Source organism: Panulirus ornatus, chromosome 16 (genome assembly GCF_036320965.1).
Source record: "Panulirus ornatus isolate Po-2019 chromosome 16, ASM3632096v1, whole genome shotgun sequence".
NCBI lineage: Eukaryota > Metazoa > Arthropoda > Malacostraca > Decapoda > Palinuridae > Panulirus > Panulirus ornatus.
The window spans coordinates 23,012,578-23,025,724 of NC_092239.1; the positions used below are offsets into that span (position 1 = coordinate 23,012,578).

General features: G+C 40.9%; 1 protein-coding gene across 1 annotated transcript in view; it reads right to left on the reverse strand.

The window, feature by feature from the left end:
- The window catches only part of LOC139753912 (sodium- and chloride-dependent glycine transporter 2-like), a 105,230-nt gene that overhangs the window by 40,388 nt on the left and 51,695 nt on the right, over positions 1 to 13,147 (reverse strand). The window contains exon 7 of the mRNA XM_071670871.1: positions 12,209 to 12,446. Within this exon, the coding sequence (XP_071526972.1) occupies positions 12,209 to 12,446 (238 nt within the window). The remainder of the gene's footprint in view (positions 1 to 12,208; positions 12,447 to 13,147) is intronic.

Here is a 13,147-nt window from a genome sequence, read left to right on the forward strand (position 1 = left end):
TGTTGTTATCATCATTATCATTATTATTATCATTAATATTATCGTTACTATTATTACCATTATTATTATTATTATTATTATCATTATTATTATTATCATTATCATTATTATTATCATTATTATTGTTACCATTATTATCATTATTATCATTATCAGTATTATTATTATTGTTATTATTATTATTATTATTATTATTATTAGTATTATCATTATTATTATCGTTATCATTATTATTATCATTATTATTATCATTATTATAATTATTTCCCCCTTTAAGTTTAAATAGTACATACAGGTATTTATATGATCATCATGTTCGATTTCATACAGTCAAACATAAAATAGTGTTCCGGGCTTTATGATATTACTCATAGATCGCTGGCTGATAAACCCAACAAATGAAATGACTGGATTAATGCAATATTGTTATAAGTAAGGGAATATCATAACCTTTAAACGTGTATTTTATTTGGTTTGTGTTTGCCATTCGAAAGAATATTTCCTTTTGAATCAAATCATATAAAAATAATACAATAAACCTTTATTTACCAAATGAATTGATATTTACGCTCCAACATTACAAGCCATATAATAAATATGCCTCCTCATGCTGCAATATTTTTGTACATATCACTTTGCAGTGATATTATCATTTTCCCATTTCCAGTGATATATTATTTACTGTTTATATACATGAACATATACCTACATATTCATCCATTAAGGGAAACAGTACAGTCTAGTGGTCACTGTACCAAACTACCACGCAAGAGTGGTTTGGGAATGTCTTGTGAGTAAAGTCAGGGGTTGGTGAGAGGATAAGAGCAAAGGAAGGAGTAGCACTACTCCTGAAGCAGGAGTTGTGGGAGTATGTGATAGAGTGTAAGAAAATAAACTCTAGTAAACTCTAGATTGATATTGGTAAAACTGAAAGTGGATGGAAAGAGATGGGTGATTATTGGTGCCTATGCACCTGGTCATGATAAAAAAGATCAAGAGAGGCAATTGTTTTGGGAGCAGCTGAGGGAGTGCGTTAGCAGCTTTGATGCACGAGACCAGGTTATAGCCATGGGTGATTTGAATGCAAAGGTGAGTAATGCGGCAATTGAGGGTATAATTGGTGAATATGGAGTGTTCAGTGTTGTAAATGGAAATGGTGAAGAGCTTGTAGATTTGTGTGCTGAAAAAGGACTGGTGATTGGGAATATCTGGTTTAAAAAGAGAGATATACATAAGTATACGTACGCAAGTAGGAGAGATGGCCAGAAAGCGTTATTGGGTTACGTGTTAATTGATAGGCGCATGAAAGAGAGACTTTTGGATGTTAATGTACTGAGAGGGGCAACTGGAGGGATGTTTGATCGTTATCTTGTGGAGGCGAAGGTGAAGATATGTAGAGGTTTCCAGAAAAGAAGAGAGAATGTTGGGGTGAAGAGAGTAGTTAGAGTAAGTGAGCTTGGAAAGAAGATTTGTGTGAGGAAGTACCAGGAGAGATTGAGTGCAGAATGGAAAAAGGTGAGATCGAATGTCGTAAGGGGAGTGGGGAGGAATGGGATATATTTAGGGAAGCAGTGATGGCTTGCGCAAAAGGTGCCAGTGGCATGAGAAAGGTGGGAGGTGAGCAGATTAGAAAGGGTAGTGAGTGGTGGGACGAAGAAGTAGGATTGTTAGTGAGAGAGAAGAGAAAGGCATTTGGACGATTTTTCAGTGAAATAGTGCAAATGAGCGGGAGATGTATAAAAGAAAGAGGCAAGAAGTCAAGAGAAAGGTGCATGAGGTGAAAAAGAGGAGAAATGAGAGTTGGGGTGAGAGAGTATCATCAAATTTTAGGAGAGTAAAAAAATATTTTGGAAGGAGGTAAATAAAGTGCATAAGACAAGACAACAAATAGGAACATCGGTGAATGGGGTAATAAAGATTAGTGGTGATGTGAAATGGAGTGAGTATTTTGAAGGTTTGCTGAATGTTCTATGATAGAGTGGCAGATATAGGGTGTTTTGGTCGAGGTGGTGTGCGAAGTGAGAGGGTCAGGGAGAAATTTTTTCGTAAACAGAGAAGAGATAGTGAAAGCTTTGCGGAAGATGAAAGCTGGCAAGGTTGCGGATTTGAATGGTAATGCTGTGGAACTTATCAAAAAAGGGGGTGACCGTGTTGTTGACTGGTTGGTGAGGATATTCAATGTATGTATGGTTCATGGTGAAGTGCCTGAGGACTGGCGGAATGCATGCATAGTGCCAATGACAAAGGCCGAGGGGATGCAGGTGAGTGTTCAAATTACAGAGGTATAAGTTGGTGAGTATTCTTGGGAAAATACATCGGAGGGCATTGATTGAGAGGGTCAAGGAATGTACAGAGCATCAGATTGGGGAAGAGCAGTGTAGTTTCAGAAGTGGTAGAGGATGTGTGGATCAGGTGTTTGCCTTGATGAATGTAAGAAATACTTAGAAAAACAGATGGATTTGTATGTAGCATTTATGGATCTAGAGAAGGCATACGATAAAGTTGATAGAGATGTTCTGTGGACGGTAGTAAGAGTATATGGTGTGGGAGGTAAGTTGCTAGAAGCAGGGAAAAGTTTTTATCTAGGATGTAAGTCATGCGTACGAGTACGAAGAGAGGAAAGTGATTGGTTCTCAGTGAATGTCGGTTTGCGGTAGGGGTGCGTAATGTCTCCATAGTTGTTTAATTTGTTCATGGATGGGGCTGTTAGGGAGGTAAATGCAAGAGTTTTGGAGAGAGGGGCAAGTATGCAGTCTGTTGAGGATGAGAGAGCTTGGGAAGTGAGTCAGCGCTGACGATACAGCACTGGTGGCTGATTCGGGTGAGAAACTGCAGAGGTCGGTGACTGAGTTTGGTAAAGTGTGTGAAAGAATAAAAGCTGAGATTAAATGTGAATAAGATCAAGGTTATGTTCAGTAGGGTTGAGGGAGAAATAAATTGTGAGGTAAGTTTGAATGAAGAAAAGCGGGGGGGAGGGAAGTGTTTTAGATATCTGGGAGTGGATTTGGCAGCGGATGGAACCATGGAAGCAGAAGTGAGTCACAGGGTGGGGAAGGGGGCGAACGTTCTGGTAGCGTTGAAGAATGTGTGGAAAGTGAGAAAGTTATCTCGGCGAGCAAAAATGGGCATGATTGAAGGAATAATGGCTCCGACAATGTTATATGATTGTTGTGGGTTGTGTGAAGGAGGGTGGATGTGTTGGAAATGAGATGTTTGAGGACATGTGGTGTGTCTTTACTTACTCGATCAAACCACCTCACACCACATATTGTACTCAGAAATCTCATTTTCAGCACATCCACCCTCCTCCGCACAACTCTATCTATAGCCCACGCCTCGCAACCATGTAACATTGTTGGAAGCACTATTCCTTCAAACAAACCTATTTTTGCTTTCCAAGGTAACGTTCTCGACTTCTACACATTTTTCAACGCTCCCAGAAATTTCGATCCAGTTCACTCTATTCCTTGCCCTCCTTTCACCCTCCTGCATGTTCAGACCCCGATCACACAAAATCTTTATCACTCCATCTTTCCACCTCCAATTTGGTCTCCCACTTCTCCTCGTTCCCTCCACCTCCGACACATATATCCTCTTGGTCAATCTTTCCTCACTCATTCTCTCCATGTGCCCAAACCATTTAAAAACACCCTCTTCTGCTCTCTCATCCACGCTCTTTTTATTTCCACACGTCTCTCTTACCCTTACGTTACTTACTCCATCAAACCACCTCACACCACACATTGTCCTCAAACATCTCATTTCCAGCACATCCACCCTCCTGCGCACAACTCTATCCATAGCCCACGCCTCGCAACCATACAACATTGTTGGAACCACTATTCCTTCAAACATACCCATTTTTACTTTCCGAGATAATGTTCTCGACTTCCACACATTCTTCAAGGCTTCCAGGATTATCGCCCCTTTCCCCACCCTATGATTCACTTCCGCTTCCATGGTTCCATCCGCTGCCAGATCCACTCCCAGACATCTAAAACACTTTACTTCCTCCAGTTTTTCTCCATTCAAACTTACCTCCCAATTGACTTGACCCTCAACCCTACTGTACCTAATAACCTTGCTCTTATTCACATTTACTCTTAACTTTCTTCTTTCACACACTTTACCAAACTCAGTCACCAGCTTCTGCAGTTTCTCACATGAATCAGCCACCAGCGCTGTATCATCAGCGAACAACAACTGACTCACTTCCCAAGCTCTCTCATCCCCAACAGACTTCATACTTACCCTCTTTCCAAAACTCTTGCATTCACTTTCCTAACAACCCCATCCATAAACAAATTAAACAACCATGGAGACATCACACACCCCTGCCGCAAACCTACATTCACTGAGCACCAATCACTTTCCTCTCTTCCTACACGTACACATGCCTTACATCTTCGATAAAAACTTTTCACTGCTTCTAACAACTTGCCTCCCACACCATATATTCTTAATACCTTCCACAGGAGCATCTCTATCAACTCTATCATATGTCTTCTCCAGATCCATAAATGCTACTTCACAATACTTCACAAATCCATTTGCTTTTCTAAGTATTTCTCACATACATTCTTCAAAGCAAACACCTGATCCACACATCCTCTACCACTTCTGACACCACACTGCTCTTCCCCAATCTGATGCTCTGTACATGCCTTCACCCTCTCAATCAATACCCTCCCATATAATTTGCCAGGAATACTCAACAAACTTATACCTCTGAAATTTGAGCACTCACTCTTATCCCCTTTGCCTTTGTACAATGGCACTATGCACGCATTCCGCCAATCCTCAGGCACCTCACCATGAGTCATACATACATTTAACAACCTTACCAACCAGTCAATAATGCAGTCACCCCCTTTTTTAATAAATTCCACTGCAATACCATCCAAACCTGCTGCCTTGCCGGCTTTCATCTTCCGCAAAGCTTTTACTACCTCTTCTCTGTCTCTTCTCTGCACACCACCTCGACCAAAACACCCTATATCTGCCACTCTATCATCAAACACATTCAACAAACCTTCAAAATACTCACTCCATCTCCTTCTCACATCACCACTACTTGTTATCACCTCCCCATTTGCGCCCTTCACTGAAGTTCCCATTTGCTCCCTTGTCTTACGCACTTTATTTACCTCCTTCCAGAACATCTTTTTATTCTCCCTAAAATTTAATGATGCTCTCTCACCCCAACTCTCATTTGCCCTCTTTTTCACCTCTTGCACCTTTCTCTTGACCTCCTGTCTCTTTTTTTTTATACATCTCCCACTCAATTGCATATATGTATACATATATATATAAATATATATATATATATATATATATATATATATATATATATATATATATAAATATATATATATATATATATATATATATATATATATATATATATATATATATATGGATGGAACCATGGAAGCGGAAATGATTCATAGGGTGGAGGAGGGGCGAAAATTCTGGGAGCGTTGAAGAATGTGTGGAAGTCGAGAACTTTATCTCGGAAAGCAAAAATGGGTATGTTTGGAGGAATAGTGGTTCCAACAATGTTGTATGGTTGCGATGCGTGGGCTATGGATAGGGTTGTGCGCAGGAGGGTGGATGTGCTGGAAATGAGATGTTTGAGGACTATATGTGGTGTGAGGTGGTTTTATCGAGTAAGTGATAATAGGGTAAGAGAGATGTGCGGTAATAAAAAGAGTGTGGTTGAGAGAGCAGAAGAGGGTGTTTTGAAATGGTTTGGTCACATGGAGAGAATGAGTGAGGAGAGATTGACAAAGAGGATATATGTGTCAGAGGTGGAGGGAATGAGGAGAAGTGGGAGACCAAATTGGAGGTGGAAGGATGTAGTGAAAAAGTTTTGAGTGATCGGGGCCTGAACATGCAGGAAGGTGAAAGGCGTGCAAGGAATAGAGTGAATTGGAACGATGTGGTATACCGGGGTTGACGTGCTGTCAATGTATTGAACCAGGGCATGTGAAGCGTCTGGGGTAAACCATGGAAAGTTCTGTGGGGCCTGGATGTGGAAAGGGAGCTGTGGTCTCGGTGCATTATTACATGACAGCTAGAGACTGAGTGTGAACGAATGTGACCTTTATTGTCTTTTCTTAGCGCTACCTCGCACACATGAGGGGGGGGGGTTGTTATTTCATGTGTGGTGCGGTGGCGATGGGAGTCAATAAGGGCAGACAGTATGAACTATGTACATGTGTATATATGTATATGTCTGTGTGTGTACATATATGTATACGTTGAGATGTATAGGTATGTATATTTGCGTGCGTGGACGTGTATTTATATACATGTGTATTTGGGTGGGTTGGGCTATTCTTTCGTCTGTTTCCTTGCGCTACCTCGCTAACGCAGGAGACAGCGACAAAGCAAAATAAATAAATAAAATAAAATATATATATATATATATATATATATATATATATATATATATATATATATATATATATATATATAAATATATATATATATATATATATATATGATAACTTTACCTAGGTTGGCATAATGCATTTCATAAATGAATATATACTGAACTAGCGTAAGACTTGTGACGAAATCCTCTTAATGCCTCAGTATAAACACATTTCACAATACATGTTATAATTTCTAATTTGAAATAGCACATGTTCTACAGTCTTTATATATTCATATAAATGTATATTTATCTATATAAATGTATATATTATATACATATATTTATACATTCATATATATGTATATATTCATATCATTTACTGCTTATTTAGATTCGTCTCTTTGTGTGTGATACGCAGAGACAATGCAGACACACACACACACACACACACACACCTATATATATATATATATATATATATATATATATATATATATATATATATATATATATATATATATATATATTTTGCTTTGTCGCTGTATCCCGCGTTAGCGAGGTAGCGCAAGGAAACAGACGAAAGAATGGCCCAACCCACCCACATACGCATGCATATACATACACGTCCACACACGCAAATATACATACCTATACATCTCAATGTACACATATATATACACACACAGACATATAAATATATACACATGTACATAATTCATACTGTCTGCCTTTATTTATTCCCATCGCCACCCCGCCACACATGGAATAACTACCCCTCCCCCCTCAAGTGTGCGAGGCAGCGCTAGGAAAAGACAACAAAGGCCCCATTCGTTCACACTCAGTCTCTAGCCGTCATGTAATAATGCACCGAATCCACAGCTCCCTTTCCACATCCAGGCCCCACAGAACTTTCCATGGTTTACTCCAAACGCTTCACATGCCCTGGTTTGATCAATCCATTGACAGCACGTCGACCCCGATATACCACATCGTTCCAATTCACTCTATTCCTTGCACGCCTTTCACCCTCCTGCATGTTCAGGTCCCGATTACTCAAAATCTTTTTCACTCCATCTTTCCACCTCCAATTTGGTCTCCCACTTCTCCTCGTTCCCTCCACCTCTGACACATATATCCTCTTGGTCAATCTTTCCTCACTCATTCTCTCCATGTGCCCAAACCATTTCAAAACACCCTCATCTGCTCTCTCAACCACACTCTTTTTATTTCCACACATCTCTCTTACCCTTACATTACTTACTCGATCAAATCACCTCACACCATATATTGTCCTCAAACATCTCATTTCCAGCACATCCACCCTCCTGCGCACAATTCTATCCATAGCCCATGCCTCGCAAGCCATACAACATTGTTGGAACTACTATTCCTTCAAACATAACCATTTTTGCTTTCCAAGATATTGTTCTCGACTTTCAAACATTCTTCAAGGCTCCCAGGATTTTCGCCCCCTCCCCCATCCTATGATTCACTTCCACTTCCATGGTTCCATCCGCTGCCAGATACACTCCCAGATATCTAAAACACTTTACTTCCTTCAGTTTTTCTCCATTCAAACTTACCTCCCAATTGACTTGACCCTCAACCCTACTGTACCTGATAAGCTTGCTCGTATTCACATTTACTCTTAACTTTCATCTTTTGCACACTTTACCAAAATCAGTCACCAGCTTCTGCAGTTTCTCACATGAATCAGCCACCAGCGCTGTATCATCAGCGAACAACAACTGACTCACTTCCCAAGCTCTATCATCCACAACCGACTGCATACTTGCCTCTCTTTCCAAAACTCTTGCATTCACCTCCCTAACAACCCCATTCATAAACAAATTAAACAACCATGAAGACATCACACACCCCTGCCGTAAGCCTACATTCACTGAGAACCATTTACTTTCCTCTCTTCCTAAACGTACACATGCCTTACATCCTCGATAAAAACTTTTCACTGCTTCTAACAACTTGCCTCCCACACCATATATTCTTAATACCTTCCACAGAGCATCTCTATCAACTCTATCATATGCCTTCTCCAGATCCATAAATGCTACATGGAAATCCATTTGCTTTTCTAAGTATTTCTCACATTCATTCCTCAAAGCAAACTCCTGATCCACACATCCTCTACCACTTCTGAAACCACACTTCTCTTCCCCAATCTGATTCTCTGTACATGCCTTCACCCTCTCAAGCAATACCGTCCATACATTTTACCAGGAATACTTAACAAACTTATACCTCTGTATTTTGAGTACTCACTCTTATCCCCTTTGCCTTTGTACAATGGCACTATGCAAGCATTCCGCCAATCCTCAGGCACCTCACCATGAATCATACATACATTAGATAACCTTACTAACCAGTCAACAATACAGTCACCCCCTTTTTTAATAAATTCCACTGCAATACCATCCAAACCTGCTGCCTTGCCGGCCTTCATCTTTCGCAAAGCTTTTACTACATCTTCTCTGTTTACCAAATTATTTTCCCTAACCCTCTCACTTTGCACACCACCTCGACCAGAACACCCTATATCTGCCACTCTATCATCAAACACATTCAACAAACCTTTAAAATACTCGCTCCATCTCCTTCTAACATCATCACTACTTGTTATCACCTCCCCATTAGCTTCCTTCACTGAAGTTCCAATTTGCTCCCTTGTCTTACGCACTTTATTTACCTCCTTCCAAAACATCTTTTTATTCTCCCTAAAATTTAAAGATACTCTCTCACCCGAACTCTCATTTGCCCTCTTTTTCACCTCTTGCACCTTTCTCTTGATCTCCTGCCTCTTTCTTTTATACATCTCCCACTTATTTGCATTTTTTCCCTGCAAAAATCGTCCAAATGCCTCTCTCTTCTCTTTCACTAATAATCTTACTTCTTCATCCCACCAATCACTACCCTTTCTAATAAACCCACCTACCACGCTTCTCATGCCAGAAACATCTTTTGCGCAAGCCATTACTGCTTCCCTGAATACATCCCATTTCTACCTATTATACTTTGTCGCTGTCTCCAGCGTCAGCGAGGTAGCGCAAGGATACAGACGAAAGAAAGGCCCAACCCACCCACATACACATGTATATACATACACGTCCACACACACATATACATACCTATACAACTCAACGTATATATATTCATACACACACAGACATTTACATATATACACATGTATTTAATTCATACTGTTTGCCTTTTATTTATTCATTTCCGTCGCCACCTCGCCACACATGAAATGACAATCCCGTCCCCCCGCATGTGCTCGAGGTAGCGCTAGGAAAAGAAATCTAAGGCCACATTCGTTCACACTCAGTCTCTAGCTGTCATGTATAATGAACCGAAACCAAAGCTCCCTTTCCACTTCCAGGCCCCACAGAACTTTCCATGGTTTACCTCAGACGTTTCACATGCCCTGTTTCACTCCATTTACAGCACGTCGACCCCGGTATACCACATCGTTCCAAATCACTCTATTCCTTGCACGCCTTTCACCCTCCTGCATGTTCAGGCCCCGATCGCTCAAAATCTTTTTCACTCCATCCTTCCATCTCCAATTTGTTCTCCTACTTCTAGTTCCCTCCACCTTTGGTACATATATCCTCTTTGTCAATCTTTCCTCACTCATTCTGTTCATGTGACCAAACCATTTCAATACACCGTCTTCTGCTCTCTTAACCACACTCTTTTTATTACCACACATCTGTCTTACCCTTTCATTACTTACTCGATAAAACACCTCACACCACATGTTGTCCTCAAACATCTCATTTCTAACACATCCACCCTACTCCGCATAACCATATCTATAGCCCACGCCTCCCAACCATATATCATTGCTGAAACCACTATTCCCTCAAACATACCTATTTTTGCTTTCCAAGATAATGTTCTCGCCTTCCACACATTTTTCAAAACTCCCAGAACTTTCGCCCCCTCCCCCACCCTGTGACTCACTTTCGCTTCCATGGTTCCATCCACTGCCAAATCCACTCCCATATATCTAAAACACTTCACTTCCTTTAGTTTTTCTCCATTCAAAACAATCTTCCAGTTGACTTGTCCCTCAACCCTACCGTATCTAATAACCTTGCTCTTATTCGCATTCACTCTTAGCTTTCTTCTTTCACACGCTTTACCAAAATCAGTTACTAGCTTCTGCAGTTTCTCACCCGATTCAGCCATCAGAGTTGTATCATCAGCGAACAACAACTGACTCACTTCCTGAGCCCTCTCATCCACAACAGACTGCATACTTGTCCCTCTCTCCAAAACTCTTGCATTCACCTCCCTAACAACCCCATCCATAAACAAATTAAACCATGGAGACATCACGCACCCCTGCTGCAAATCGACATTCACTGAGAACCAATCACTTTTCTCTCTTCCTACTCGCACACATGCCTAACATCCTCGATAAAAACTTTTCACTGCTTCTAGGAAACACAAAAAGACACATAAATATATATATAACACCTGCTAACATTCATACTTGCTCGCCACTGGAAACAGCATCGCCATCCTTTGCGTCAGCGAGGTAGCGACAGGAAGACAGACGAAAAAAGGCCACATCGGCTCACACCCAGTATCTAGCTGTGATGTGTAATGCACCGAAATCAAAGCTTCCTTTAAACATCCAGGCCGCACAGACTTTTCTGTAGTTTACTCTGGACGATTCTCATGCCCTGGTTCAGCCCGCTGACAGAACGTCGACCCCAGTATACCATATTATTCCAATTCATTCAATTCCGTGTACACTTTTTACCCTCCTGTATGCTCAGACCCCGATCGCTCAAAATCTTTTTCATTCCATTGTTCCGCCTCCAATTTGGTCTTCCGCTTCTCCTTGTTCCCTCCACCTCTGACACATATATCTTCTTTGTGAACCTTTCCTCACTCATTCTTTCCTTGTATCCAAACCATTTCAACACACTCTGTTCTGATCTCTCAACCACACTTTTTTTATTACCACATATCTCTCTGACCCTTTTATTACTTACTCGATCAAACCACCTCACACTACATATTGTCCTCAAATGTTTCATTTCCAACACATCCGCCCCACTCCGCACGAACCTATCTATACCCCATGCCTCGCAACCACGTTATACCCATTTTTGATCTCCGAGATAACGTTCTCTCTTTCTTAGCATCGCACAGTTGTCTTATACTCCTGACGACATTCTGATGGATACTGATTCGCTGATTGGTTGAAAATTTGGGGAAACATATGGGAGCATCATTTGAGTTGTAAGCAATTGTTTTCCATCCACTATTCGCCTCTGTACCGTGGAGGGAATTTTCGTAAGCCCTAAACCGTATACAGAACACTGACAGTTCGCTGCTAGAGATGATCCGTATCGTATACGGCACATCAGCAGTCATTCAAAGAATCGCGTCGCAAGTCGTTATCCCAAACGTGAAATATCGCCTTGCATATATACATTGTATATATGCAAGTGTTTTTGTACGAATTTCAACGATCGACATAGATCACGAAAAAGTCTCCAGATTATTATAGCATATATTTAATTACGTCTATATAGACATAAAATATGAAAAAAATGAAAATAAGGGAAAATGTTTGAAGTAGTTCACTTCTGGTGTTAGACTGTTCATTTCTTTTGTGATGAGAGAACTAGTTCATATGTAATGGAGAGAACGAGAGGATTAGCTCCCTTCAGAGGAGGCGAAACAACTGCCTTTGCAGTCACGATGAAGGTTGCTGAAGAGTTCCTAAATTGTCATAAAGGATTGGAGAGTATGTCAGGCGGGAGTTCAAAGTGGCAGCTTACTCACCTGCGTGCCTAGTCCGACTGTGATAAACATCATGAAGAACAGGACAGACCACAGCTGTGGCAAGGGCATCATGCTGATGGCGGCTGGGTACACTACGAAGACCAGACCCGACCCTGATTCGATCACGTCTTTTATCTCCACCCCGAGCTCCTGTGCCAGGAACCCTAGCACGCTGAAGATCACGAACCCAACGAACACCGACGTCGAGCAGTTGGAGAAGGCGATGACGAAGGCATCCCTGGGTAAGAGGTAAGAGTAACAGAGAGGATAGCAATTTCATCGTTCGTTCATTCCTACTAGTTACATAATGTGAAGACAACGCTTTATCAAATGGGAGGTTATAAAAACTGCTGGTGATTTTATGACTGAAATCTCGAGTTCTAAGGCAGTAGTTTACATCATAACGCTGATTCGTATCATAAGAGTTGCCGGTGATCTCTAAAATATACAGGTCTGCTCCTTATGAACGAGTTGCAAACTGATATAAACCTGGCGACTGCACCCACTTCGTTTATGTCTCGTTGCCATGGCCACGTCTGCCATTTGTTTTAGATAAGGAATCACCAGATACACATTTCACTTCTGAACCTGATCTTTCTAAGCAAGGTCGACATTCGACTGAGATCGATGAACCTAATAAGGATTTCGAATAGCCTCCAACGAGATAGGAGATACATGTATGTTATGTAACATGAGGAATATAGTTCTAGAAGACGTGCAACCTACATAGGTTACAGCTGGGCAAGGTCGACGTCGGTGACCACTTCTATGGTGGCTGACGAAGGTGTCACTTCGAGATCTATTTTGGTATAGATTCCAGTTTTCCAGAATCACGCAATAAAGTGAAGAAAAGCTCGGATAAGACTTAAGATATTGTTGGCTATGGATCTTGAATGGAACTTGTATGATATATCAGTAGAATGACGAAAAAAGGTCTTA